Genomic DNA, 27117 nt, shown 5'->3' on the forward strand with positions numbered 1-27117 from the left:
CAACAGGCAGTATTACCAGCTCACAAAAATTCCTTGCAACAAACAGCACAAGTAGACTGCCTCTGTTATGTCTCAACCTACCATCAGAAAAACTTCTCAAATGACGACCCATAATTACATAAAAGCTTGATCCATGTGGTCCACAGTGACACTGCTATCAGGTGGATCCTACTACCCCACGAATAACTTCACTGCTTGCTATTCACAGAGTTCTGAACAGTGAAAGTGACCAGAATCTTGTTAATTTCAACCCCCCCCCTAAACTTGCAGACTCAGGAAGACATTGAAATTGGTTAACTACATTTGGATGGTTTTCTTTGTGGTCATAAAGACCAGAAACTTAATTTTTTTTTTTTTTTTTTAAATGAAAGATTATAATCTACAGAAACTGATATATTAGCGTCCCTTTCCCTCAATCATTGTTGGTGAGTACATTTTTCAAAACCTGTTCCTACTGTAATTACTAGTACTTTATATACACGACTCTATTGTCATAGCATCTGCACCAGATTTCTCTGTGATATGCAGGATAAAGATTGCATTGCTATCCTAAATTTCTAAAATAAGCATTTCTATTGGTACTTGAAACCTATCTTAGAAAACCTCCATTTTATGTTAAACTCTCTAGTTGTCCTTCTCCCTAACTACTGTCCATACTTTGAAAAAAAAATTGCCAATCTTTATGCTTGAACAATTCTATTGTTGTTATTTTATCATGGTTATCATCTCAGGGCCTAGGAGTGCAGTGCTATACCTAGCCCCATGGTACAAATACAAAACAAAGAAACAGTCCCTGCCCCAAAGAGTTTACAGGGAAGTGTAAGACAAGAGACGATGGATATAGACCGGTGGGGCTGTAAAGTAGGACAATATTGGTCAGCATGGTAGGCTGTGGCCTCCAAATTGCAGCAGCCTAACTGTTATCAGGTTTTTTTGTAGGCATCAAGGCAAAGAAGAGTTCTAATTCTGGTTATTAGGCCGTTGGCTCTATACAGGAGGCTAGATCCTCAGCTGTTGGATCTGGTTGGGGATTTCTTCAACTGTATGTATAGCACTAGCATAGCTCATTTTAATGGACAGTGGTAAAATGTTGGTGGTTGGCCTACTCTAGAGCTCACCATTTGCAGCAGCTGGGAAGCTCCGTTGGTGCTAGACCAATGCTGTGGAAATTCCCTAAAATTCCAAGTGTGCAGGCAGTCTAGGGTTTGAAGTTATTGTGGCTATTGGGAATATCACAATGCCATTGAGTTAGTGAAGAACCTGCATATTAGTATAAATATCTAGTCTGCAAAATCAGGATATCCCCATGAAGGGACAAAAGTTTTCAGGGTTTGCATAAAAGAAAACACGCTGATTCAGGTCACTGTTTTAAAAATATTTATCACAACACGGGTTTGTGCCGTATGGTGTGTAACCCTGATGTTTGAGTAACAGTCTCAGCCCCCTAGGTCGGTTCTTTAATTATCACCAGTTAAAAGGGTTTTTCTTTTTGTATTATTTTACTTGCACGAACACTGGCTTTCCTTCTATGATACCAATACAAACAACAGTATAGTCTGGCCATCTTTTAGTCCAACCTTAACCCAGGGCTAATTGAACAGCCCTCACTAGAAAAAGAAAGTATTCATATCCTTTGGATTAATTGATAAAATTGGTATTTTACACAGTTTAACACTAATGATGATTTGCAAGATGATAATTAACCTCCGTTTTTATCCTAATCCTTTTTTCTTTTCCGAACACACTTAAATGAAGTAACACCCTTCTCTTATTTTAAATAAATTAAATTAAGTTAAAAATAGATCACATTGGTGACCTCTGACATTATCAAAAACTATTTTTAACTGTGACGGGTATTTGGACTTTGAATTTGCTAAATATACAGTAGTTTGGGGGATATTGACTAATTTATCTCAGTAATTCACACAACGATCCTGTCATGGTTTATGTATGGAGCCTAGCTGCATCATAAAACTTCACTGAACTAATAGCCTTCAAATAGTAACTTATCAAAGCTACCCAGGGATTCTTGCCATTGCTATAAAAAGACATTTGGCAATAAACGGTTTGTCATATTAGAAGCACATCCATTTACTAGGATATAAGATGCTAATACGCTTTGCTTGAAACTCTCTTGTACAATGTCTAGTTTTGTAAATATGTTAAGTGGTTAATATTGGACATCATAGAAGATTTCTTGTATCATTTTAAATCGGGTATTTTAAAGAAAAAGTGGTGATAGTTACTGCAATTATTTTATATTTCTGTGGAAAATATTATCTGAGGATCTCAGAGCTCTTTACAAACAATATCCTTGTAAGGTGCTGGCAGTAATTATACCTATTTCACAGAGAGATAAGCAGAGGTACAGAGCATAAGGGACTTGTTGAGAGTCACTCAATGAGTCAGTTACAGACCCCATTTCATGACTCTAGTTTCCTGATCTAATCTGTTCATCTCCTCAGTTATAAATACCTTAGTTCAGCATCCAGGAACATGTTTAAAATTCTTGCTCCCAGATGCTTGGGGATAGAGTTTGCTGGCCTCAGTCTGGTGCTCCCCCCACCTTTCTTGCCTAGTGGGGAGAGATTGACTCGCTTCTCCATGGTTACTTCTCCCTGACGCTCTTGCTGAGAGTTGGGGGTGGCAGTGCTGTTGCTGGCTAGATTGCCACAGGGTTGGTGACCTTCTGTGGATGGCTTCAACCTGTAACTGGGGTCCTGATTGGTCACAGAGTGACATATTTAGGGCTGGGAAGGAATTTTTTTCCTGGATTGAATTAGCAGACTCTCAGCAAAGTATTTCACGTTCCCCTGTGCCTGATGGGCCATCGTGCAGGATGTGTGGAGTGGGGGACATGATCATTACGTCGACCCAACAGGTGACAGAGTTCATTGCAATTTTGTCACAACTTGATGGGCAAGCTTCCTGCCAGTTTAATTAGGTTTTGTCATAGCCCTGTGCCCATTTCTGAGATTGGAATAGCCAAATGGGTGGCCTCAAGCAATGTTAACAGTATCGGCTGAGAAGAAACATTATTACTAACAAGCAAGTGCCCGTCCATGTTCCACACACGCACCCTAGTTCTGTGGTCTGGTATGCTGCACTTGGCCAGTTGGTGGAGACACAGACATGCCTAAAGGATAGCTGCCTATATGTGTTATCTAGGAACCACAGGGAGTTTGGGTTACCCAGATATTAGGTGAGTGAATGGCTTATTGCCATGTTTGTATGCAGGTGGAACTGGATATCCCATGTAGTTGTGAGATGTGTAGGCAGTGGTACTCAGCAATTAACTGTAATCACATATACATATTTAAAATCTACAGGCTATAAATTTGAAATGAAATATATCTAAACATTTGTTTATGTTAGTGGCATGGCTATCCTTTTATTAAATGTAACTCCATAAACTCAGTCGTTTCTTTTCTGAAATGCGCATTATGGGAACCTGCCTGCTCTCAGTTCAGCAATTTAGGTGTCTTTTTCACGGTTAAAAAACAAAGAACGCACCTGGATAACTATTTTTCCTATGAATGCGTTGAGTCACTGAGGTCTGATACTGTAAGATAGATTTCTGCCGTAACTGGTCTGGTCAGATTATGAAAGGGGAGGAGAATTGCTCCCAGGAAAATTACAGTATAAATCTAGAAGTGTCTTAATGGTGTTCCAGATGTAAGAGGTTTTTTTTTTTTTTTTTTTTTTTTTGGCTTTCTAAATTGCTTTATTGCTGGGAACTAATTTAATAGACCAGAGAATGAGTGTGGTGGGGTCCCAGGGGTGCAAACTGGACTGTGAGACCACTTAGCAGGCAGTGGCAAAAGATTAGTGTGAAAGTTCTTTCACCCTATTACTGTTTTGACCGTTAGGAGGCATTAGAACAAAACATTTGATAATTCTTGAAGAAATGTGAGAGTTAAGCTTGGCTGGCCTAGTGATAGTTCTGTGCTTTCCTATGTTGGAGACCTGGATCTGATTCCGAGTCTCGTGCTCTGTGGATTGAGAGGCACATGGAAGTATTTTTTAAAAGGCAGCTTGTTCAGCTAAGCATTGTTGGTGGAGGAATGAACTTCACCAAGTTAAAAGTCATTCCAGTGACTGATTAGGGAGCAGCATTGAAGGGAGTCTCAGTACTCCATGGTTGTGATGTGTGGAACCCTATAGAGCTTGTGTGGGGTAGGGCACCCCCAGACCAGTAAAGGAACAATTTTAATGGAACAGATGATGAAGTACGGTACTTTGGAATTGTTTCTATGTTTGCTCTGAAATTTACAAACACTCGTTTTCCTTTCAGAAAGAAGACACAGCTCCTCCAGCAAGCCACCTTTGACCCCTCCCTCCTCTTCAGTATTTTCCCTCTTTTCATCTTTGTCTTCAAAGAGCAAAGGTAGCAGTGGAAGTGGGAGCAATCGCTCATCCAGTGGAGGTACTAGTGCATCATCATCCAATTCCAAGTTGTTGAAATCACCCAAAGACAAGCTGCAGATCAGTGGAAACAATAGGTTAATGCATCCGGTACATAGCAAAGTTCCGCACGATAAAATGTGAGTATATTCTTTTGAGAATCAATTTAAATGTTTTCAGTTGCACAGAAGCTGGTGCAAAGATTTGTAACAGTTTTAAGTATTTTGTGTGTTTGGTCATGAAAGATGAAATGCAATGATCTGTTGGAAAGGCTCTAAAGGAGATCTGTGTAGAGCAGTGATCACCAACTGGTCGATCACAATTGACTGGTCGATCTTAGAGGATCTCCCAGTCGATCGCGATCTCCGGTGGTGGAGAGGGGTTGCCACTAAGGCAGGCTCCCTGCCTGCGCTGGCCCCACAGGCCACTCCTGGAAGTGGCCAGCGCAGCCCCAGGGGTGGGGTGTCTCCTGCTGCCCCTGCCTGCAAGCACCACTCCCGCTGCTCCCATTGGCCGGGAACAGGGAGCTGTAGACAGTGGGAGCTTCGGGGTGGTGCTTGCAGAGAGGGGCAGCGCACGGAGCCTCCTGCACCCCAACCCCTTCCCCAGGCTCAGCCCAGAGCCTCCTCCCACACTGCAAATCCTTTGACCCCAGCCCAGATCCTGCACCCCCTCCCGAACCCCTACCCCAGCCAGCTGAAAGTGAGTCAGGGTGGGGGAGAGCGAGTGATGGAGAGAGGGGGGGGATGGAGTGAGTGGGGCAGGGCTTTGGGGAAGGGGTGGGGCCTTGGGGAAGGGGCAGGGTAGATCCTGGGTTGCCCATAAATTCAAAAAGTGATCTTGGGCATAAAAAGGTTGGAGACCACTGGCCTACAGCGTAGGCAAACCAACAGCAATGCTCCAGGAGAAATCCTACATAGGTGCAGCTTGAATCTTTCTCAGTGAAGACCATCCAATATAGGTCCAGATCCTATAATCTGATGTGCATGGTCCGATCCAGACTTGTGTGGTACTTCAGACACAGTCATAAGGGTTGACCTGCACACATCTGATTGCTGTACTCGCACCATAATTTGCTGTCACCAGAACAGGGCATCTTGCACTAGGTCTTCTGCCAAAATTGGGCCATCCCAGCTGTTTGTGCAATACAGTATAACTGTGTAATGTACATTGTCTGTGTTGCTAAACCACACGTCCTCAGTTCCTCGCTGATGCTGTAGAAATGTTTCTGAGGAGATAGTGTAAAGAGAGCAGAAAAGGATTGATTTTCATCTTAGTGTGGACATCAGAAAGTAGCAAAAAAATATATAAACAACTTCTAAAATTTAAAAATGGGAATTATTATTACCTATGTTTTTGTTGTGAATAGAACAATTCAGAATATTTTCGAGTAACGGAGCACTTATTCGGTAGCTTTGATAATCATGACCATGGGGTACTACAGTTATTTGCAAATGGTCTTTTCCTTTATTTCCCACTAACTACAGCATGACTCCATCTGTCAAAGTGGAAAAGATTCATCCAAAGATAGATGGTACACTACTGAAAACTGCTGTTGGTCCAACTTGTTCTACTACTGTGAGTTCCTCAATAAAGACTGGCCTTAATTGTCCCTCAATACCAAAGCCACCTTTGCCTTCCCCTGGACAGATACTGAATGGTAAAGGTCTTCTCTCTGTGCCTCCATTTTTGGAAAAGAAACCAGAAGATAGTACAAATAATAGGAAATTCTTACATAAAAGATTGTCAGGTAATTTAAAAAATATTGTTTGCTATATTAATAGTAGTTGTAGTGTATGAAGATATAAATATAATCAAAAACATTCTTTTAAACAGGTAGTCGATGGATTTTAATTACAGTGCAGAAAGTTGACTTCGGGTATTATACCTGCCTCGGAGTGCCCCAATGTTGGGGGGTTTACAGTTACATTTTCCTATTACTGTAAATGTCTTTCTGTTGCTGTGTGAAAGACCCACCCATACAGAGGAAACTGAATGGCTTACACAAAGTAAACTGAAACACAGGAAAATGGTTTTCTCTAATCTTTCAGTTACAGTAATTTTGGGTGTTACTTATGTTAAATTAAAAAATTCAGACAACACTATTCAAATTGATATAGTGCCCTTTTAAGTCTGTTGTTGTTTTTACATGAATACATGTTCCTTTGCTGTGAAGAATTTGATTCTGCTGTGAGACTTGACACAGTCATAAGTGTCTGTCTGCATAGATCCTGCTGCAGGATTTGGGCCTAAATTTCAACCAGTCAGAAACTAGAAAAAAAGGAAATGTTTTTAAAATTCAGCAATTTCTAACATTTAGTATTAAACGCATGTGTCTTGAGAACAGGTTCAGTTATATATTTTATGATTAAAATTCTGACCAATATTTTCAAAAAATGTTTTTTTTAATCTCTCTGATTTTACAATAATGGTATATTTGTGTGCATTTGCTAGAGAGAGAGTTTGATCCTGATATATACTGTGGCGTCATTGATGTGGAAACCAAGAAACCCTGTACTAGGTCTTTGACATGCAAGGTAGGACACATTCCTCCGAATAAATGTATGGAGTAAAGTTTGAATTTTCTGCGCATCATGACAGAAAACTGAACATCATTCAGCTCACTGCTAAACTTCAGTGATGTCCACTGAAAATGATATCCTCTGATAAAACTGTGATGGAGACTGGTAAAAATCTTAGTTCTGGTGGGGGAAAAATATTTTTCCTAAGTTTTAATTACATGATGCTAATGTATAAAAATTGTTGTTAAAAAAGTCTGAGGATGAGTACAATTAATAATGTCACTGTTAACATATATAAGTAGGGTCTGATGACTTTTCCACTATAAACCAGGCGTGGGTTTAAAAAAAGTCTTGAATATGTAATGTTTCATTTGGGATCAGACAGAAGGTTTCATGCAGGGAGGGATATTTATTTATTTTAAGTTTTTTCAATTTGCCAAGTAATTCAAAATATTTGTTTAGGGCCAACCTTTAAATTCAACTATTCACACAGTTCTACTGTAAATACATATTATAGGACTGCCTTTTTAAAAAAATGGTTGACACCAGAAACTTACCTCTTGTCAGGGGTGAAAGTAAGTTTGAGGACTTACCAGTACGCTGGAGTCCTGAGCAGGGGGCCTGGCCTCAACCGGAAGAGGCGTGGCCTTAACCGAAAGAGGCAGGGCCTTAAATCCCCGGGCCCTTTAAATCTTGATTTAAAGGTCCCGGGGCTCCAGCTGCAGTAGTGGTGGCTGGGAGCCTGGGGACCTTTAAATCACCCCCAAGCTACCAGCTGCAGGAGCGGCAGGGAACCCCGGGGCTTGGGGGCGATTTAAAGGGCCCAGGACTTCAGCTGCCGCTACCGCAGTGGAGTCCCGGACCCTTTAAATCGCTGAGGAGCCCTGGGGGCTCCCGGCTGCCACCACTACCCCGGGGCTCTGGGCTCTGGCAGAGGTTTAAAGGGCCTGGGGCTCCGCTGTGGTAGCAGCTGCTGGAGCCCCGAGCCCTTTAAATCCCTGCCGTAGCCCTGCTGCCCAAGCCTGGGGTCGCGGTGGCCGGGCTCCTTCGGGGATTTAAAGGGCTCTGGGGCTCCAGCCGCCGCTACCGCCCCGGCCCTTTAAATGCCCGCCGGAGCCCCACCTCTGCTACCCCAGGGCTCTGGCGGGGATTTAAAGGGCCGGGGCGGTAGTGATGGCTGGAGCTCCGGGGCCCTTTAAATCCCCGCCAGAGCCCTGCCGCCGCTACCCCAGGGCTCAGGCAGCAGAGTTCAGGCGGGGATTTAAAGGGTGTGGGGCTCCGGCAGCTGCTACCACCTCGGCCCTTTAAATGCCCGCCAGAGCCCCGCTGCTGCTACCCCAGGGCTTTGGCAGCAGGGCTTAGGTGGAGATTTAAAGGGCCGGGGCGGTAGCGGCGGCTGGAGCTCCGGGGCCCTTTAAATCCCCACCGCAGCCCTGCCGCCGCTACCCCAGGGCTTTAAATTGCCATCTGGGAAAGCCGGTCCCGGTACGGCGCACCGACTCTTACCGGAACGCCGTACCGGGGCATACCGGCTTACTTTCACCTCTGCCTCTTGTAGAAGTATTCAGGCCTCAATTTTACCCATCTTACGTAATTTTACCCATCTTAAAATTGTTAGATGTTCTTATTGGGGAATAAAGAAAAGGAGGACTTGTGGCACCTTAGAGACTAACCAATTTATTTGAGCATAAGCTTTCGTGAGCTACAGCTCACTTCATCGGATGCTGTAGCTCACGAAAGCTCATGCTCAAATAAATTGGTTAGTCTCTAAGGTGCCACAAGTACTCCTGTTCTTTTTGCGAATACAGACTAACACGGCTGCTACTCTGAAACCTGTTATTGGGGAATGTCTCTTTGGCTATAAAGATTAATTTTAAAAAATCCACCCATCACAAAGAAATTAAAAAATATAGTCACTGCTTTATGTGGGACCCAGACAAAGCAAAATGTTTCCCACAGGAGAACTAAGTCTGTAGCAGATTTTAGAAGGTGGCTGTATCAACCCGAACGCTGCTGCCTCTGTGGACTGTAGTTTGATATTGCTTCAACTCTTTTTCTGAGAAGTCCTTATCTAAAGAGTCTCTGTCTAGTAGGTCAAACTCTGTACACAAAACATCTTTTAAAAAGTTATAGTCTGGTGAACTCTGGCTCTAAACATCAGTTTGAACAAAAGCGATCACTTGTCCCTGAGAAGTTACAGAAAGTAGAGACAAGAATCATGTGTGATCTTGAAATATTTAGTTATGCTGCTGCACAGCACGTGTGCTGCCAGCAGAGGGACCACCAGCTACCTAACAAACAAGCCACCTCTGGAACAAGTGTAGACATAACCGATATTAACGACAAGGAAGAAAACTTGAAGGTAATGCCTCCTTGAAAACACGGGGGGCAAAGCTTTTGTTCTCCCAAAGGAAAAGTAAAAAGTGTCAAGCTTCTAAGAGAGGATTGTAAACAGTAGGGAAATAAACTAAAAGCTTTAAAGAAAAAACGAGCATCCCATAGAAATTCCTTCCACTCTGCTTACCCCTAAAAATATTGTTTTCATATATTTTCAGAGCTTAATAGTAAGGCGGAAAATAGGCTTGTTTACTTCCACAATAAATAAAAATTATTGAGCCCCTCGAACTGTGTGAAAATAAGGCCTTGGGAATGAATTTAGCACACGTAAACAAGGGAAACAATCTTTTATCCTACTGCATGTAGATTTTGCGCTCCATGTATTTAAGTCCACTGGGTGTTCAGGATCTTTCAGGAGTGGGTCAACCCGATATAGTATCGCCTTAATCTGTGAATTTTGTTGGTTTTTTTGGAGTTGTAATTGTTGATTCTGCTGTGTTTCTTTGTGGTTTTAATATCCATTACCATACAGTAGGTGTCCGGGAATACACTAGTTTGCAAAAGCAAATACATTTACAAGGTTATTAAGTTTAGTACCCTTTATTTAAAAGTCTGTTTTACATATTATGCTCAACAGTCCCACAAATAAACATAAAAAATTGATACTTTTCTCTTACGATAAGATCATCTGCTGTGCTTCATGATTTGAAATAAATGGTCAGGAAGCATTCTTGTATTAGTAATGAATGTGAGACTTTGAAAAAGGCTTGAATATCAAACTCAAGGCTTATGAGACCTTTGACCGTTTTTACTTCTTAAAGAGCATTGACTTTAATTACTATTGGCTTATCAAATAGGAATATAAACACCCATTAGGCCATCTTTATGTTTCTTGTAAAAGCCATCCCTTGCTTTAGTTCCTCCCTTCTAGAATTGTTTTATATCTGTCTTGAGTGTTTAATTTCTGCAAATGAAATTGCCTTGGATTAATGTTTGATGCTTTGATTTGCAGACACATTCGTTAACCCAGCGGAGGGCTGTACAGGGTCGAAGAAAACGATTTGATTTGTTATTAGCTGAGCACAAAAGCAAAACCAGGGAAAAGGAATTGCTTCGACATTCGGATCATCATCAGCAGATGCCCCCTCTCAGGGAACCACATCCCTCACCTTCTAAAACTTCCCAGGAGCTGCACCAAAATTCTCATGGACTTATTCCTACAGAATCAAAGCCTTTAGTACCTAATAAACCCAAACCTCACCCCCCCAGTCTTCCAAGGTAAGTGAAATCTGTTTATCCATCAAGTGTGAAATTAGTCTGGGGAGCAACCTGATGGGTTGGTGGCAATGAGTGCTACCACGTGGGAAATGCAGATTCATTCGCAACTCAGGGGCTCTTGCTCTGTGCCTGGTGATTGCTCGCTCAAAAATTCCACACTGTATCTTAGGCTATGTCAGGGGTCGGCAGCCTTTCGGAAGTGGTGTGCCGAGTCTTCATTTATTCACTCTAATTTAAGGTTTCGCATGCCAGTCATACATTTTAACGTTTTTAGAAGGTCTCTTTCTATAAGTCTATAATATATAACTAAACTATTGTATGTAAAGTAAATCAGGTTTTTAAAATATTTAAGAAGCTTCATTTAAAATTAAATTAAAAGACAGAGCCCCCCGGACCGGTGGCCAGGACCCGGGCAGTGTGAGTGCCACTGAAAATCCGCCACTGAAAATCCGTCCACGTGCATAGCTTGCTAACCCCTGGGCTATGTCTACACTGCCCCGTAGTGTAGACACAGCCTTCCTTAGTCTTAGGTGAGCTGTATCTCCTGCCCTTCTAACATGAGGCCATGATGGGTGGCCCAGGGAGGTAACTGCTGGCTTGAGTAAATGAAAACCAGAAGTTCCATTCTATAGCAGCTATTCAGTGTTGGTGCTCCAGCAAGGTGGACATGGATAAATAGAAATGTGGCGATTTAGGAGTACAGAGGAGAAGGAAGTGAATGCAAAATGAAGAAGTTGTTGCAACAGTAAATTAATTTAAGGCATCTAGTTTAGCAGTGCCTCCGGATCCAGTATAGCAGTAAGTCAGGATGGTGTGAAGGCGATATCTTTGTTTAATGAGCTTTTAAAAATACCCAACAGTTTCTGGAGTGGAGAAAAAGAAGGGACGACCGCAAATGGAGCGGTTGGGACTGGCTGGTGGAAGTGGTTGGGGACTGGGAGTTGGGACTAGACTACTGGTTTTATTTTTGGCTCTGTTACTGACTTGCTGAGTGGCCTTGAAAAGCCACTTTAACCTTTCTAAAAAAAGAACAGGAGGACTTGGGGCACCTTAGAAACTAACACATATATCTGAGCATAAGCTTTCATGAGCTTATGCTCAAATAAATGTGTTAGTCTCTAAGGTGCCACAAGTCCTCCTGTTCTTTTTTCGGATACAGACTAACACGGCTGCTACTCTGAAACCTTTAATCTTTCTGTCTCTCAGTGTGCCTATCTGCAAAATGGATATAATGATTCCTCCTTTTCCTGGAGAGTTGTGAGACGTAATTGTTAAAAGAATTCTGAGATACTGGTATTATGACAGAAAGGAAAACGTGGAAAACCTGGTTTTGAAAAAAAAGCACCTTTCTATACAAGCAAAAAATTCCAGGCATAATAAGTAATTTCTACTAATGTAGCCTTTGTTCAGTAATACCTTTTCCGTGTATTTACTTGTCCAGGCCTCCAGGCTGTCCAACCCAGTACAGCGGAAATGCCCCTAGTGACTCTCTTTCGGTCCATGAATCTCCACACCCTCCGTTGCCTGCAGCTGAGCCAGCATCTCGTTTATCCAGTGATGAGGGAGAGTGTGATGAAAAAGAAGAACATGTTGAAAAACTGGATTGTCGTTATTCAGGTCATCATCCTCAACCCGCCGCTGTATGTTCTACATCCTTTACTGGTTCTGAATTTGTGAACAAATTGATTACGGTTTTTCAGTGTATTTTTTGGTGGGTTTGCTAAAGTGTTCTCATGCCACAGGAAAATGTGTTTGTTACAGAATAGGCAGGAAAGGTTTAATCATAATTGTCAGAGTAAATGTGCTATGAGAACACATTCTGAGATATCTCCACTGTAACATAAGAGAAATCAAAATGCCACAAACATTGGAGGTGGAAGTGGAAACTTTCTGAAGTGTTTTGAGAAAAGGGTAGCTGTGAAACCGGCACATGCAAAATAGTGGTATGGTTTAATAACACTTTCAGTATTCTATCTGTTTTTAAATCACGAGGCTAGCCTTAGTTCTGCGTAGAAATAATGGGTTGCAGTAACATGGCTGCATGTGAAAATCTTGGCAGCAGTTGGTACATGTGGCATACTTTCATTTCCAAAAGCAAAAAAAAAAAAAAATTCACTAAAATGTTTGGGCATGTGATGTAATTTAACTCCTAGATCTTTTAGTGGAATCATTAAAAACAGATTTTAAATGATTGCAAGCAATTTCTTATAGAGAGCTAACATATTTATTTAGATATATAATGTACATCTTGTCCTATATATAATGTATATCTTATCCTCATTGACTTCGAGAAAATTAAAAAAACCAGTTCACCTAAAAACCAGCAGCTGTCTCCCAACAAGACTCTGCCTCAGTGCAAAAGAAGCTTCCCCATAAACCACAGGCTCCTCTCACATACACCTTACAGTATGGCCTGAATGTCAGAGCAAGTATGGGAGTAGGTTGCAAACCTAATGGCCCCTCAGGAAAAAGAAAATCTACCACTTTCCCTCTCTCTCTAATCAAGGTGACTCCTATTAAAGGTGGCAGCATCTCAGAGAGAGAGAGATGGTCCTCCTTGCCAGTTGGGCCTGAGCTATTTGGGAATATATACTGAACATACTTTTTGGGCCATAAGGATCAAAGTCCTAATGTACGTTTGCTATCTTAGGTCCTTAGACTTTTCCTGTATATTATTGGTTTGTAATTAAGTGCGTTAATTTATTATTTAGAGAGTTGTTATTAAAATTAGAAAACACCAAAATAAAATCTGTATTTTCAGTTTTGCACATTTGGTAGCCGGCAAATTGGAAGAGGTTATTACGTTTTTGATAAGCGGTGGAACCATATCCGATGTGCACTTAACTTCATGGTGGACAAGCATCTTAATTCACAGATGTGGAAGTGAGTAGAAATGAAAGGGTTTTTTTAAAATTATTATTCTTGCGATTGTACAAATAGATAACGCTTGAGAGAAAAATGGCTTTCCTGTTGTAGTAATAATAATTCATTAAAGACATTTTAAGAATAAACTAAACCTTCTTATCACCTCTTTTTAAATTAGCACCTCCCAATAACACGGTAAATGTGAGCAATAGCTCCATTTCAACTGTCATCTGGAGAATAGGAGGGGATTGAGTTACACTCACCAGGAGACTATATTCTTTACTTTTCATAAAACTGTAGCCACAGATCTCCTGTCTTTGTATTCTTGGGCTGAGCTGAGAGTAGCTGGAACCTTTTTAAAGCAATATGACAGCTGACAACTTGTGCTTTCCTGTTGGACATGGAAATGAAATCTGTTGAGCAGTTTCTAAAAGTCTAGTGCCTCAAATCCTAATTATGGTTCGTTCTCAAACACTGCTGTAGAGGGTGTTTGGTATCCATTGTGGGGGACTTGGGAGCAGGAGTGTCATGAGCACTTCGATTGTTTAGTTGGGGCTTTCTGTTTGAGTGCTGTTTGGTTGGATTGGATCCAGGTCCCATTTAGTCATAATTTCCCACTGCTCAAGCTGTCCCAGAGCCAGTAATGGTGCCAGCTCCAGCCCAGTCACTAAAGCTTGTTGCACTGAGAGCAGTTCTTTTATGGTCTTTTTCTCTATTTGCTTTCCTCTCCTTCTGGGGTCAGAGAGGCTCCTGTGGCACCTCCCCTCAAAACAGATGGTCCTGCTCTTCACCTCTCAACACAACACTTCTGCAAAAGCTCTTGGTGTCAGCATCACCGTTGGTGCTGAGAACTGTCCTGGAGCCTCCTTTGTAATTCCGAGGTCACTGCTTCAAGGCACTATGCCCCTAGTGACTTGAAGCCTTTCCAGGGCTCAAGATCTATGAGGCAGAGGGAACGCAGCGTAGAAGTCAATTGTAAAACTCTCAGTGATTTCAGTAGAAGCAGAGTTAGGCCAATGCTGAGCACTTTTGAAATCTCACCCAGAAAAGCAGACAGTAATATTTAGGGAACTCCAGTTACAGATAAATAACCACGTATACATCCACCAAAGGAATAGGATTACTAAGCAGTGCTTTACTTGTTTGCAATGTGGTTGGGTTAATTTATCAAAATGTTTTAGGGTTTGATATGGTTAGTATTTTTGCACTGAACAAATGCAAACAGAATTATTCTAATGCAGGACAGTTTGTCTAGTCACTGATGTCTGTGCACAAAGAATACTAACTGTTTCTTCTTTTTCTTTCCTAGGAAAATTCCCCCAGCATCTAGCAACACCGCGTCTGTTCGTGCTCCGCATTGGACAAACTCAATGCCTACGTCACAATATGGTGTCAGTGCTGCAGGTTTCCTTTTACCCACCACGGTTATGTCATCACCAACACTGGTTTCTCCTTCCTGTATGTCTCTTAATAGTAAATCGGTCCCATCACATGGAACTACACTAAATGCCAATCCTTCTAATCTGGGTGCAGTGGACCCTGTCTGCAGTATGCAATCAAGACAAGTGTCTTCGTCCCCTTCAACACCTACAGTGCTTTCCTCAGTACCTTCACCTATGCCCAGCAAACCTCAGAAGTTGAAATCCAGCAAGTCTTTTAAACCTAAGGAATCTTCTGCTAGCAGCGCCAACTGTCACAGTACCAGTAGCAACAGTAGCAGTGGTGGCTCAGGAAAGAAGCGTAAAAACAGTTCCGCACTGCTAGCACCTTCGTCTCATTCCACAGAGTCCTTTAGGAAAAACTGCGTGGTGAACTCTGGGACCTCTTATCATTCATCGATGACGTCTTCGTCGCACAGTGTTGGCCTCAATTGTATGACTAGCAAAGCTAACTCTGTTAGCCTCAAACATGACCAATCAGGGAGGGGCCCTCCTACTGGAAGCCCTGCAGAATCGATAAAAAGAATGAGTGTGATGATGAACAGTAGTGATTCCACTCTTTCCTTAGGGCCATTTGTTCATCAGTCCAGTGAACTGACTGTAAATTCACACAGCAGTTTTTCACATGCACACGCTTCCCTGGACAAATTCATAGGAAAGAAAAGAAAGTGCTCACCTGGTTCAAGCAGCATAAACAGCAGCAAATCAAACAAGGTTGCCAAATTGCCATCGGTGAACAATGTTCATGCAAAACACACCAGTGCAATCACAGGAACACAGGGACTGATGAACAATTCTCTTCTTCATCAGGTATGACATTTTGTATCGAAGATATTTCACTGACGTAAGCTTGACAGATTAGCTTTAGAATCTGTAGACTTCCACTGGTGACTGTACATGGTTATATTGGTCACAGTCAGAGACTTTAAGGCCAGAAGGGACCCCTACAACAGCTAGGTCGTGTCCTGTTACAGTATTTTAGGTTGACTAGCTGATTCTAGACACTCTGTTAGTGAAAGGTGGATATCTATTTTCCTGTTTCACTGTTACTCTTTTTAAATATTTTTCAATGTGAATCTCTTGCTGTCGGATTATCATAACATCTTTTTGAAAGTGTGGTTTTACTCTGAAAAGTTGCGTTATAAAAGTGGCATAATGGTTCCATAATTATTACCTAATAACTCCCAGATGAAATTCACTCACTTCACAAGTAAAAATATTTTTCCTGAGTGTCAGCTTTGCGAAATAAGCCACGTATCTGAAAGTCAGCCTGGAATCCTTCTGACTTCCATATCCACAACAATAAGCATTCTGCAATCAGAACATAGTTACCCATTTTGATTGGAACTCAGCTGCAGTAAAACACAGCCCCCTCCCCCAGAGCTGTATTGACTGGCTGTGCAGTATTAACAGGAGATAAGAGTAGTTAAAAATTACTTTTGTTCATTTAAAACCAGCAGAAATTACAAGGAAAACACAAAGGGATCAGATCTTGTGAGAAAGTAGGGTCCTATTGTTATAGTTACTTCTCAAAATAGAACAACATTGAAATGAATGTGTTGTTTAAAAACTATTTTGCCAAGCATAGTGGGGTCATGAGGAGAGGAATGGGAAATAACAGAAAAAATCAGATACGGCTGTTTTTCCTAAACTATGAGAAATAGGTTGGAAGATCACTTGAAGGAAAAGAGACTATTTAAAGGGAAAAAATAGACTCAGAGAAGCTAGATCTGGAGAAGATTTATTAGATCATCCGGATCCCTGACATTGTAAGATTGTTCCCCATGGTGTGTTTAAATATTGATGATGTCCTTCTATTTCCACCATCCTACAAATCCCTACCCCTTTGCTTTTTTTCCACGCTGCTGTGGAAGTTCATAAACTGAAGTGTTAGGAACTCACAAAGGCCCATCTGTCACGGTTCCCTCCCCACTCTGAACTCTGGGGTACAGATGTGGGGACCCGCATGAAAGACCCCCCTAAGCTTATTTCTACCAGCTTAGGTTAAAAACTTCCCCAAGGCACAAATCCTTTCCTTGTCCTTGGATGGATTCTGCTGCCACCACCAAGTAATTTAGACAAAGATTCAGGAAAAGAACCACTTGGAGTTCCTATTTCCCCAAAATATCCCCCAAGCCCATTCACCCCCCTTCCTGGGGAGGCTTGAGAATAATATACCAACCAATAGGTTAACCAAGTGAGCACAGACCAGACCCTTGGGTTTTTAGGACACTAAAAACCAATCAGGTTCTTAAAAGAAGAACTTTATTATAAAGAAAAAAGTAATAGAAGCACCTCTGTAAAATCAGGATGGAAGGTAATTTTACAGGGTAATAAGATTTAAAACACAGAGGATTCCCCTCTAGGCTCAATTTCAAAGTTACAAAAAGCAGGAATAAACCTCCCTCTTAGCATAGGGAAAATTCACAAGCTAAAACAAAAGATAATCTAATGCATTTCCTTGCTATTACTTACAGTTTTTGTAATCTTAGATGCTTATTTCAGGTGGGATTTTAGGAGATGTTTTTTTCCTGCCCTGGTACCTCTCTGTCCAAGAGAGAACAACAAAGAAAGTACAAACAAAACCTCCCCCCACAGATTTGAAAGGATCTTCTTCCCTTATTGGTCCTTTTGGTCAGGTGCCAACCAGATTATTTGAGCTTCTTAACCACTTACAGGTAAAGGAGAGATTTTATGCTACCCTTAGCTGTATGTTTATGATACCATCTTGGACAGGTCTCTGAATTTTCACTCTCCTCCAAAGAACAGGTCCATCATTGCTGTTGTACGCTGACTAGCGTACATACTGTATAGGAAGAAGAAATGCCTATCTATGGATAATACGGCTCAGCCATCATTGCTCTAGGAACTTTCACTTTTGGTACTTCCTGACAGTTTTCATTTAACTGAGCAACCTAATGGGGGAAAAAGCTACTTCTGAAATAATGAAATTCAATGTATACGTTTAAGAAATGAGGAAAGCCACACCTTAGTGCTTCTGATTGTTGTTGTCATGACTACGATACCAGTTAGCCATTTCGGAGTGTAATTGGAGAGCACAATTACTTGGGAAGGCAGAAACTTTAGAATTCCAGATGCAAACAAGCCGACTGGCTGTTAATAATGCTACCTGGTGCCTTGTAACTCCCTCTGACGTGTTCTCTTGCTGTCCAGAAAGGTCCTGCCTGATGTGGCCTTTACTATATCTATTACGACATGCTTGCTTACACAGCTTTCTTTTTTGTTTGAAAGCCAAAGGCACGTCCTTGATAGCTGAATATACCGTGGTGAGAAAAGAACTGGACAACGTTCACTATAAGCAAAACCTCCATCTGGAATTCTGGACTCCAAGATGCCTTTGAGTTATCCCAGCTTCCCATGGTCCTCAGGTGTGGAAATCTACTGGACTGTGATTCAAATAAGGAATTTCCCTGAAGCCATGTCTGTAGCAGTGAATATTGTAAATGGACACTGGATGAAGTTCAGCCACATAATTGCTCTTACCAGTGTTAACAGTGGTCTGGACTGCTTGCTACAAATCTGTGAGATTTTGCCTACAGGAGTACATCATCTTGCCACTATTTGACATAGATTGGCTGGCAAAAGAATGCTTGGGGACAACCATTACTGTGGACTCTTTATGCTGATGGTGTCTTTTGTAGGTTATTAGCCACCCAATAGGCGCTGTCAATTGAAAGAACCCCTTCAGCGGGGGTACAATGTGTTAGGCACAATGAAAAGAAGCCCTCAAGAAGGGAATATGGCTTTAGTGTTTTTATAGCAGTGTTCCTTTAATGGAACACAAAAATAGCACAATTCAGAAACTAAATAGTCTGTGTTTTGCCCAGCCTTTTGCAAGTAATTTGGGATAAGAAGCTGTCAGGAGTTTCAAAACCTTTTAAAAACTTGTTTGAGGCCATTGTTCGAAAAACAAATATAAAAATAATGTACTTGCCTGATGGAAAAGCAATTATTATTTTGAATAAGATTCTATTGCAAAGGAAAGTAAAAATTGTTAATTCCTTTTGATGAAGGAAATCTTAATGCAGAAGTATCAGATCAACAAAGGCAAATAACCTAAACTATTCCCAAAGAACATATTTTTTGACCTATACTGTATACCAGAAGCCTTTGTTACTTTAAAGAAGAACTCTACTAGTTGATTTAGGTTGGTTGTACCTTCCGGCCTGTAAAAACAGCCCTTTTAAAACTAAATATTTAAAGATTTTTCTGAAAGATTTTCAGTTAGTTTATGCCTTGTTCTTGTAATCAGATCATTAACACTTGTCATGCTTTCAGCTACCCACAATAAAATATTTCAGAATGCTGTACTAGATGCTAGTTAGCAACTGAGTCCAGCTTTAAGTGCACCTGGATGGGTTACTATCTTCTTTTTCTCAGATACAGATGTTTTGTGAATAAAGGGGACTATACTATGTTACAGTCCAGACAGTCAGTTTTCATGAGAGATTTTATCTTGTTTTAAAACATCTCAAAAATGAAATCCTTTAAAGGGCTTTAGCATTATTATAAAATCATTGATTTGGATATTTTCAGTAAGCTTTTTAACAGTGAATTTTGAGACTTTACTTGAACCTTCATTAAGGGGTGAAGTAAAGGAAAACAATTTCTAAATCAAGAATATACTCTTTTGCCTTAAAGGGGCACCAGATATTGCTGAGATCAGACAATCTGAGCCTATCAAATTATTCACACAGTCCAGACGCCTTCTCCCCATTTTGGTGGCGCATCGTACATCAGGGATTCTCAAGCCACTAAGAGCAGCAGGTGCTTGGTTGGTTACCTGTTCACATTTCCAAGTTAACATGAACTTGCTGCAGAATTATGATGTACCGCAAAACAACAGCAAGCCTCTATGCAGACACTTTTAGCTTTGAGTTTATATAAAAGGTCACCAAGAAAAAACACTTCAGACGTTTATTATGCAAACATAAACTAACTGTATTTCAGGAACAAAAAGTTGAAGATGTAATATGATGTCCAACTGAAAAGATTGTTTCCTGCACAGTGGGTGTGAAATTCTGGCGCCATGGAAGTCAGTGGTGCCAAGCATTCACCCTTACATGTTTCAGTCACAAGTGCAATTTGGTTGGAGAGACTTACATTTCAGGCAAATAGAAATGTATATTAATCAACCTTTGTGGCTTTAAGTGATGGAACATCTTTAGTTGTGTAAAGATTATGTTGATCTGAAAGCATAATGGCAAGTCAAAGCTCATTCAAAACCATGCAGACATTTGAAAGTTAGTATTTAATCACGGTGCTTCATGTAGGGCCGGGTTTTAACTACATCGGCATCAGGGCTCGTAGTTTTAATCTATTGGGACGAGGAAGTGAGGCCATCTTAAATTTCGTCTGCCCTTGAGTACAGACCTGCTTAAATATTACAGGTTAGATCTTGGTTCTAAACAGAACACTGTTCCTGAAGCTTTTATTGTCTCTCATAATTCTTACTGTAAATAATTAAGGAAGCTTAAAATTAATTTACCTTGCAAAATTGAATTTGTAGTGGCTGGGTTCTTTCTAGACAGTTTTTCGTAGTAATTTAAGAGAGACAATTTTTATAGGCTTTCCAACTTCTCCTTAGGACTCCTGCAGTTTTCTTAACCTAAAATATTGCTGCAATGATGAACAAAGAATTATACAAAAAACCTACTTTTGTATCTTTATTTTGGAATTTCTTGTTCTATTATAAATATTGAAGTATCCCTATTTCAGAAGACATATTTTGTTAATTGATTGTACATATTTAAATATGTATTTTTGCACAGGTCTTTTTTTCTTATATCCAGTTTTGGTACAATTGAGATCATCTAGTATTTATTTATTAATTAATTAAAAATAGCAAATACCTTTTTTATAATTTGAAGTGGTTCACTGCCAAGCTAATAGTAACATGCCTACTTTGCAAATTAAGGGATGCCTTTGTTTTGTGAAAGTTGTGTCCCTTTTAGTGTCTTGGGAGTGGATACATACAAACTAACGCCAAGATCCTGCAATTGGATCCATGCAGAGGTCCGCCGCAAGAATCTGATTGCAGGATCAGGGCCTAAATGGTCTAGATGGCATTGCTAATCAGTTGTCTGATTCCCGGAAGACTACATTTAGTTAAGTGACACTCGGCTTCTCTTTTTTTAGGATGTGTGTGTGTGTGAGTGTGTGCGTGCGCATTTGTATGGGTCTCATGTGGTTTAAAACTAATGGAAAAACTGAAAGTGCCTGATATAACTAGTTTTAAGCTTGGACTGTTTAGACAGCTTCTCCTTAAAAGACTTGAATGTTCAGTTGAAATTTTGGAGCTTGCTTTTTCCACCTATATATTTCTAAAATTTTAATTAGAAGGGGTTCAAAAAACAAAAATGACTGATGCTGGTGATTTTTGTAAAGCATTTTAAATAGAATAACTTGTTTTGAAACAAGCCCATTAATAATGCATCTCAAAATAATGCCAAGGGTTACATACTTTTTTCAAACGGAAATTTACAGTACCGTCTCCTTTTTTTGGTTATTCATTCGTAAACGATCTAGTTTAGAAAAAGAGAATGTTTAAACTATTTTGTATTCCAGAAAAAAAAAACAAAAAACAAAAAAAACAGATAAGTACCTCTTAAAACCATTTAAAAAAATGTGTGATTTTCAAATGTCATTTCTAAGGCAGTTGTCTTCCTCTAAGAGTTCTCTTGCCAAGGAATCTCTGTTGTCTCTCACTCATCCTGTCCTGGGGGAGGGAATCGGGCTTGAAAAATTCTTAACTTTTCACTGTTGAGCAGAAAATCATTTTTACATTTTATGCGAAATATTTTACGTTTTAAAGAAAATTTTAAAATGAGCACTACATAATGTCAAAGTGAATGTAGGCCTCGAAAGTATCTTGCTCAGTGTTGAGCCTGGTTCTAAAAAGCAATCTCCTGTGTAAAACGTGTGAATAGTTTGATAATTTGTATACATAATCAAGAGCATCTGATCAGCTGAACTTTGTGTTGGCTGCTGTATAGTACATGAACAAATGTCATGGGATAGAAAAATTACTTTGGATATTTAAAAGAAAAATAAATATATAGTCTATTTGTTTTGTAACAAGTTTCTGTAAATAAAATAATTTATACTATTTATAAGAAAAAGGTGTGCTTTGCTTCATGAAAAAAATTAGTTTGTTGAACAAACAGATGTTACTAACCAAGGCAATACAATTAGGATTTTTTCAATAAATGAGGTTGGTTGCATGAAATACATTATATGTTTCTGCTTCATTATAGTACCAAGCAAAACAATTTAGCATTGAAGGCAGACATCCATATTGATGTCTCAGTGAACTAATTTCAGAGAATTACTTTGGGTCAGATTCTGCCAGCCCTTACGCTCATGTACATGAGGCTGGTAGCATCTGATCCTTTAAAAAGTACAACCTTGTTTGCTTTGGTATATTCTTGAGAAGTGTCTAAGTACTTTTCCCAGTTCCCAGAAAGTTTGATTATTTAAGATTCTTATTTTATGGAGTGCAAGTAGAATAATTGGAAGAAGCTTTTTAATATTTCTGTTTTGAAATACAAAATGCAGTGTGTTGAACAATATTTCTTTATTTTAAAAATACGTTTCTGCCATGAAAAAATACAGAAAGATACCAGGGCGTAGGGTTACCAGAATATAGTTCATCACTTCACTTCAGGCATAGAATATTGTGTGACAGAACTCTGATTTTATCAGCATACCTAATTCATAGAACATTAATCAATAGAAATGGCCTCCGAAATAGGATCTGGCACTCCTTGTTCAGGCAAATCTCCCATTGACGGTGATGAGAATTTGCCTGAGTGAGCAGTTCCGTATCCCACTCAATATCTAAAGCCCTGATCCTGCAAGCTGATCAGTGGATGGACTCAGGTGGAGACCTGTGGGGCTGGTCCACAGACATGGGTCAGTTTGCAGGACTGGGGCTTAAGTTTTGGTCAAAGTCTCGTTAGTAATGTGGTGCTCCATGGTTCCATTAAGTAGCAGTAATGGTGTCTGTCATTTTAATAGCACAAAAGGAAGAATTTTTTCCAACTTTTCTTTTAAAAGGAGTATCTGACACAAAAGCTATTCATTTGCGTGTGGGAAGGAGGGTTCCCACTTTGGTATTTTTTAAATGTTTTCTTCACAGTTTATTATGTAGGCTTCAGTAGTGACTCTTAGGACAAAGGATGCATTGAGTTGCTCAGGTGAAATGGGATTTATAGCCCTCTCTTAGACACAAAACAGCTCTTTATAACCAAAATTACGCCAGTTCCAAGGTAAAGATTTTATTTTCTGGCAAGTCACCAGTTCATCCATCTAGCAGTTGAAGAGTTAAAGGTTTCAGATAACATTCTTTGGAACTCATTGCTGGAGTTTGTCATTTCAGATTCCTTCCAACTTACAAACTGCTTGCTTACAAAATGCAAATGTTAGCTGGCGTGCTAAGCTCGAACCAATGGCACGAACTGGCCAGGGAAGGGGCATTCATTTGGGAAGGTCCACGTTCTATTTTAAGTGATGATCTGTGGGTTATACAGTGAAGGGTTCAGGCTCCCCTCAGGCCACAGTGATTCTCCCCTTAGGGGCAACAGGATGTTTGCTCAAACATCTCAGTTTGCTCAGTGAGAAAATACACACTCCTTTAGTACCCACCACTACCTCTAACCTTTGTGTCTCTTCCTTCCGCCATCTCCTTTCTGCTTCTCACCTTTTTCCCTGTCTGTTTCTCCTCTCTTCTTCCCTCTGCATTTCCTTTCCGGTAGGTATTTCCAGTTGTCACCTCCCCATAGGCTCCACTCCCTTCTATAGACGAAGATGATCAGCAAGACAGTAGTTAATGTTGATACTGAAGTTTCATCACTGGCCTTTAGAGATGGCTGGCCCATGAGATGTTTGCAAGACGGGGGAGTTTGCGACTCAGCTACTGTTTCAGGCTGGCTGCAGGCAGCAAGAGGCTGCTTTGGCAGCTGCATTCACATCACAGTTAGAAGGTTATCTTGGCATTTTATTTTACTTTTTAAAGATAGGATTATGGGCATCATCCCTCACGTACCCTGGAAATTGATGGGTGACTAGTGTATGAAAGTGTTGCTATCTAAATGTCTGCTCTTAAGAGAGAAAGGAAGATGCCTCAAAGCTCCCCATAAGCAGGGTGCATCAAATGCAGGACAGGCACCATCCAATATGGTGCCACTTCCCACGATGTACTGAAGTGCGGGGAGGGGGGGTGATGATGTCTCTCTTGTGTATCTTAGCTTCTGCTTGCCTGAATCTTGGTAGGCTACAGTGGATGAGGTGTCCCATGAGGAGCTTGCTAGGGTGCCCAAAACATGTAGGATGGAACCCCTGGGATGTGGTACATAGATACGGTTAAGGAGCAATTCAGGGCTCAAGTGGTCCTACCTGGTCTATCTCGAGGAGTTCAAAGGAGAGCCAGACAGCTCAGTAAGGGGGGCCAAACAGCAGATAGGATAGGGGTATCTAATCTGAGATCTCTTGAGTAAGGGTACAGCAGGAGCCCTTGCTGCAGGGGTCTGCATGCAGCAGCAACCTCAGGTCCCAGAAGAGTGACTAGCTTATCCTTAAGGAACCCTCCCCTTGGATTGGCTCTGAGACTGTGGCCATGCCCTGGACTGGGAAAGTGTTAGGAAGTGGTCCAGGGAAGCAGCCTCAGAGCCCTGCTGGATGCTTGGTATTGCTGCTACTGATAGGAAAGAGTACCCAATCCAGGGGTCTATCAACCAACCATGAAGGGGGCACAGACCCTATCTCCCACCCTCCTGGAGAGAAGGGGGGATAGAGATATTGTCCTCCCTGAGGCAAGGGTGTGCAGCCCACACGGGCCAAGAGGTGGGCTGAAGACTTCCTTCTGGGGGGATACCTATGGATGTAGATATCGTGTTGGACTGTCACCCTGGAAGGGGGTGACTCCACTGGTCACCTGGCCAGAGGACTGAGTCACTAATTACCATAAGAGGGACCGCCACAGCACTGGAGTCACTGCTCGCCAGGGACGCTGGAGACGGGAGAGCTGGGACTCAGTGACCTAACCACTAGGCAGCACCACAGGTAAGCCCAGCCCAGTCACACCACCTGAATTCCTAAAGCCCATAAAGAGCAGTTTCTCTTCTGCCCCTGCTCAGCACCTGAGCAAGTTTTCCGCAGCAGAAAAGCCTGTAAAGTAGAAAAGTTTGGACCCAACAGATAACTATCGCAATGTCTACCCTGCTGAAAATGGCAGGGCTCTTAAAGCAAATTAACATAAGAACGGCCAGGCTGGATCAGACCAATGGTCCATCTAGCCCAGTATCCTGTCTTCTGACAGTGACAAATGCCAGATGCCTCAGAAACAGTGAACAGAATTATCGAGTGATCCCTCCCATTATCCAGTCCCAGCTTCTGGCAGTTAGAAGCTCAGGGACACCCACAGCGTGGGGTTGCGTCCCTGATCATCTTGGCTAATAGCCATTGATGGACCTGTCCTCCGTGAACTTCACTGATTTTTTTGAACCCAGTTATACTTTTGGCCTTCGCAACATCCCCGGGCAATGAGTTCCACGGGTTGACTTTGCATTGTGTGAAAAATAAGGGGTAAATAACACTTCCCATACAGAATCCCTTTAAATGAGAACCAAGGCTGGTGGAGTGTTGGTATAACCCTAAGATGTCAATCTCCTCCCTGCTCAGTGTATTTCTGCTGCTTCCAGGATGGATTCAGATTCTGCAGAATATATTAAAAAAAAAGGCAGCCCGAGCTCCTGGCCTGCAGCTGGAGAGTGCATAGCACAGCTCGGGGAGCGAGTGGAAAAGTGGCTGCAAGCCACAATGCTGGACCATCTGTGAACAGCAGAGCAGCAGGTAAACAAAGGGATTTCCTCAGCCACGGCCCAAAGGGAAAAGCAAGGTACCAACAGGCATTTGGGGATTGGAAGAAATGGGGATTCTACCTGGGAAAATACAACTGAACGAGGGGAGGAGTGAACATCCAAGCCACGCGTTTGGAAAGCAGAACTACCAAGAGCCTCCAGGGGCTACTGAAAGCGTGTTTGAGACAAACATGCAGTTTTCTACCAAGTAAGTGTTTCTGGGTTTGGTTCTGAGGGGCTGCGCAGCCAGAGGAAGATCAGGAAGCTTTGTGTCCTTTGGTGAGCCTGCACCTTGAATACTCTGGTTCTGGCTACATGCATGACGTCCGTGCATTGCGGAGAATTCAAAAAGCAACACTGGTTGTGGTGGGACTGAGTTATGGAAAAATATGTGCTGTTGGGCCTGCAGATTACAAGACTTTGGAAGGGTGTTAAAACCAAAGCATGAGAGAAAGCGTGTAAGGTGCTACCCATGCAACCAGGACAGAACTAGAAGTCATGGGCATGAAGCAAAAGAATACTTACCCCAACCTCTGGGGCAATGCAAGTTAGCTCCAGGTTAACCACATGTGGCTGGCCCGTGCCAGCTGACTCGGGCTGTTTAATGGCAGTATAGACAGCTGGGTTTGGGCTGTAGCCCAGGCTCTGAGAGGTCCCAGAGCCTGGTCCTCAGCCCAAGCCTGAACATCTACACTGCCATTAAAAAAGCCCTGTGAGCCCACGTCAGCTGACACCGGCCAGCCGCGGGGATCTAAGCACAGAGTAGACAGACTCTACAAGGTCTTGTTTGTATTGTTAACTCCTTGACCACTGACGAGTTTCTACAGCACCAGATATACTAAGAATTTGGGGAATGACTGGGGTGGGATTCTTGCAATCTTTGGACTTCATCTTTGCAGGAAGGCCTACTTTTAGATTTGTACCACACACTGACATGTGCTAGAGCATCCCAGAACCCCTCCCTCTGATCATGCCCAGGACACAAACGTAAATACAATGGGAAGTGCACAGCTTGTGAATGTCCTGGCCCCTTCCCCTGCTGTTCGTTGACATTTGAAAAAATTGTACACCACCTTTATTTTCCTCATTCAGGTAAACGGCATAAACCCTGGCTGCTCCCTCTGAATCCAGAGGCCCGGTGGACAAACATCTATTGGTGAGAGACAAGCTGCTGAGCTTACACAGAGCTCTTCTTCAGGTCTTCTGTGAATCCAGACAGGCATGGCCTTCAACAAGTGTCATCTGGGCAGTGCACCAGGCCAAAATTTCTCTCCCTGCTCAGCGTCAACTATGACCGTGATCACTGCAGCACAGCTGGAAGCCCTGAGCAATCGCTGAAAGCCTGAGATCAGTCAGGTATGAACTCTCCTGACTCATTCCGCCAGCTCTGGA

At 41.7% G+C, this 27117-nt stretch overlaps 1 protein-coding gene across 3 annotated transcripts in view; it reads left to right on the forward strand.

Moving 5' to 3' along the window:
* The window catches only part of ATXN7 (ataxin 7), a 131134-nt gene extending 109213 nt beyond the window's left edge, over positions 1 to 21921 (forward strand). For 2 of the 3 annotated variants that reach the window (XM_074957392.1, XM_074957391.1), the window contains 8 exons: positions 4295 to 4544; positions 5892 to 6154; positions 6859 to 6941; positions 10276 to 10541; positions 11983 to 12181; positions 13303 to 13424; positions 14716 to 15655; positions 18098 to 21921. In XM_074957392.1, the coding sequence (XP_074813493.1) occupies positions 4295 to 4544; positions 5892 to 6154; positions 6859 to 6941; positions 10276 to 10541; positions 11983 to 12181; positions 13303 to 13424; positions 14716 to 15655; positions 18098 to 18115 (2141 nt within the window). In that variant the 3' untranslated portion in view covers positions 18116 to 21921. Of the gene's footprint in view, positions 1 to 4294; positions 4545 to 5891; positions 6155 to 6858; positions 6942 to 10275; positions 10542 to 11982; positions 12182 to 13302; positions 13425 to 14715; positions 15662 to 18097 lie in introns of those variants that run through there. The other variant, XM_074957393.1, reaches the window with a different exon arrangement.
* Positions 21922 to 27117: the final 5196 nt, after the last annotated feature.

This window comes from Natator depressus, chromosome 7, assembly GCF_965152275.1.
Source record: "Natator depressus isolate rNatDep1 chromosome 7, rNatDep2.hap1, whole genome shotgun sequence".
Classification (NCBI taxonomy): Eukaryota; Metazoa; Chordata; order Testudines; family Cheloniidae; genus Natator; species Natator depressus.